At 49.8% G+C, this 2,500-nt stretch overlaps 1 protein-coding gene across 1 annotated transcript in view; it reads left to right on the forward strand.

The window, feature by feature from the left end:
• Nucleotides 1–2,500, forward strand: part of LOC311317051 (voltage-dependent calcium channel subunit alpha-2/delta-4-like) — a gene marked incomplete at both ends in the record, with an annotated part of 55,439 nt that overhangs the window by 19,667 nt on the left and 33,272 nt on the right. The window contains 2 exons of the mRNA XM_084448049.1: nucleotides 1,032–1,148; nucleotides 2,021–2,080. Coding sequence (XP_084304175.1) covers nucleotides 1,032–1,148; nucleotides 2,021–2,080 — 177 coding nt within the window. The remainder of the gene's footprint in view (nucleotides 1–1,031; nucleotides 1,149–2,020; nucleotides 2,081–2,500) is intronic.

Below are 2,500 nucleotides of genomic sequence, written 5' to 3' on the forward strand. Positions count from 1 at the left end.
TCCTTGTGCAAGAGACTGGACCCCAAAATCTCCAATGTGCGGCACGGTGGCGCAGTACCTAGTACTGTCGCCTCACAGCAAGAAGTTCTCCGGGCCTTTCTGTGCGGAGTTGCATGTTCTCCCCGCGTTCGCAAGGGCTTCCCCCATAAAGAACCCAATACGAAAAACATGCAAAAGAACAGATTGCTAACGCAGTCCATCCCTGACGAAGATGGACACGAGCACTTGGTTGGTCCCCGGGCGCGTCCCCAACACGCTGCCTACTGTCCCCAACACGCTGCCTACTGTCCCCAACACGCTGACTACTGTCCCCAACACGCTGCCTACTGTCCCCAACACGCTGCCTACCGTCCCCAACACGCTGCCTACTGTCCCCAACACGCTGCCTACTGTCCCCAACACGCTGCCTACTGTCCCCAACACGCTGCCTACTGTCCCCAACACGCTGCCTACCGTCCCCAACACGCTGCCTACTGTCCCCAACACGCTGCCTACTGTCCCCAACACGCTGCCTACTGTCTGCTCTGGGCTGTCCTTGGGGGGAAGGACGTGGGGATGGGTTAAGAGCAGAGAGAGGTTTTGTCGGTGGATGCTCTAGTGTGTTTCGACGCCTACACCGTGTGATGTGCGTGTGTCTCACCGCGTGACAAATAAAGATGTTTGTTGTTGTTGTTGTTGTTAAGTTAGGCTGTGCGTTAGCGTAACGTTAATGTGCCCATAGCTTACTGTGTTCTGGTGATAACACTTAGGCTCTCTCTGAGTGAACTGGACACACGTCCTTCACGCGAGCGACCCGGGTTCGATCCCCCGCTAGCTACACGGTGCCAGTGTTCTGCCCCCCCTAGCTACACGGTGCCTGTGTTCTGCCCCCCCTAGCTACACGGTGCCTGTGTTCTGCCCCCCCTAGCTACACGGTGCCTGTGTTCTGCCCCCCCTAGCTACACGGTGCCTGTGTTCTGCCCCCCCTAGCTACACGGTGCCTGTGTTCTGCCCCCCCTAGCTACACGGTGCCTGTGTTCTGCCCCCCTCAGAAATACAAGGACATCGAGTCGGTGGTGAAGATGGAGGAGGTGGACGGGGCAGAGCTGGTCCAGAGGTTCGCTGAGGAGATGGAGAACATGCTGGGCAGGAAGTTGAAGTCTGTCAAGGTGAGGAAGACTCCGGTCCACCCCCCATCCACCCCCCAAAAAAAACACGCTTACTCCAGCACACACTTTTCTGTAAGAGCACATTTCAATTGCCAAAGTGTATGTTAGGGCAAATTAGTGTTCACCTCAGCTTGAGTCAACATTTTGGTCGTCCAGCAACTGGAGATGGATGTGATGTGTGCGTGATGACTCTCCTGTCAGGAGATAACGACCATCTGTTCATCCCACAAGATCCTCCTCCTGCACAGCGTAATGTGTGTTTGTCATTCTGTTGTCCACGGCTACAGAGTAGGACCCAGGAAATATTAACCAGGACCTTTTGATCCAGTGCATGTCTAGTAATGACTGGTCTAGTTTTAATGTGATTTAACTTATGTCCGTTAAACATAGTCTGTCTAATTATGTGTGTCTGCTGATGTCTGTCAATGTTAGTAGTCTAACAATGTGTGTCTGCTGATGTCTGTGTTTTGCTGTCTGACATTTTACTAAATCAGCCTATAATCTATTCATGTGTGTATATCTGTTACTGTCAATAGTCTAACCCTATGTCTGTATGTCTGTTACTGTCTGTAGTTTAATTATAGCTGTGTGTCTGTTACTGTTGGTAGTCTATGTCTGTATGTCTGTTGCTGTCGGTAGTCTAACTATGTATTTGTGTCTGTTACAGTCGGTAGTTTAATTAAATCTGTGTCTTTTACTGTAGGTAGTCTAACTATGAGTGTGTCTGTTACTGTCAGTAGTCTAACTATGAGTGTATGTCGGTTACTGTCGGTAGACTAACTATGTTTGTGTCTGTTACTGTCAGTAGTCTAACTATGTGTGTCTGTTACTGTCAGTAGTCTAACTATGTGTGTGTCTGTCACTCCTCTCAGCGATTGGCCGAGTCAGCCGAGGACGCAGATCTCTACCACGAGTACAACGCCACCATGGAGGTCAGTTACCATGGAGACAGAAGGGCACACACTGAGCCGTGTCAGTCACACACTAAGGGAGGGTGGGACTGACTGAAGGGGTGGTTCAGTATGGAACAATGCACCGATTATACCCTCCGGTGAATACGACTGCCACAACGAGCCCTAACCCTGCCCTCCTCTCCTCTCCTCTCCTGTACGTACTGTAGTTGAACCACTCCAACTAAACTCACTACGTGTTTTGTCATTACAAAAATAATCAAAAAAGTTTTACCTGGCACCATTTTATATTCTCTGGCTGTCCCTGTATAGGAACCCTCTGAAATAACACATTTTCTTAACCCTTTTTCCAACTAGAACCATCTAACCGATAAAATGCTCCACCAGATGCCCAAAAAGGTTCTTAAAGTTCAACTGAACAACCCTTAAAGTTTGACGACT

This window comes from Borostomias antarcticus, assembly GCF_949987555.1.
Source record: "Borostomias antarcticus genome assembly, chromosome: 13".
Lineage (NCBI taxonomy): Eukaryota > Metazoa > Chordata > Actinopteri > Stomiiformes > Stomiidae > Borostomias > Borostomias antarcticus.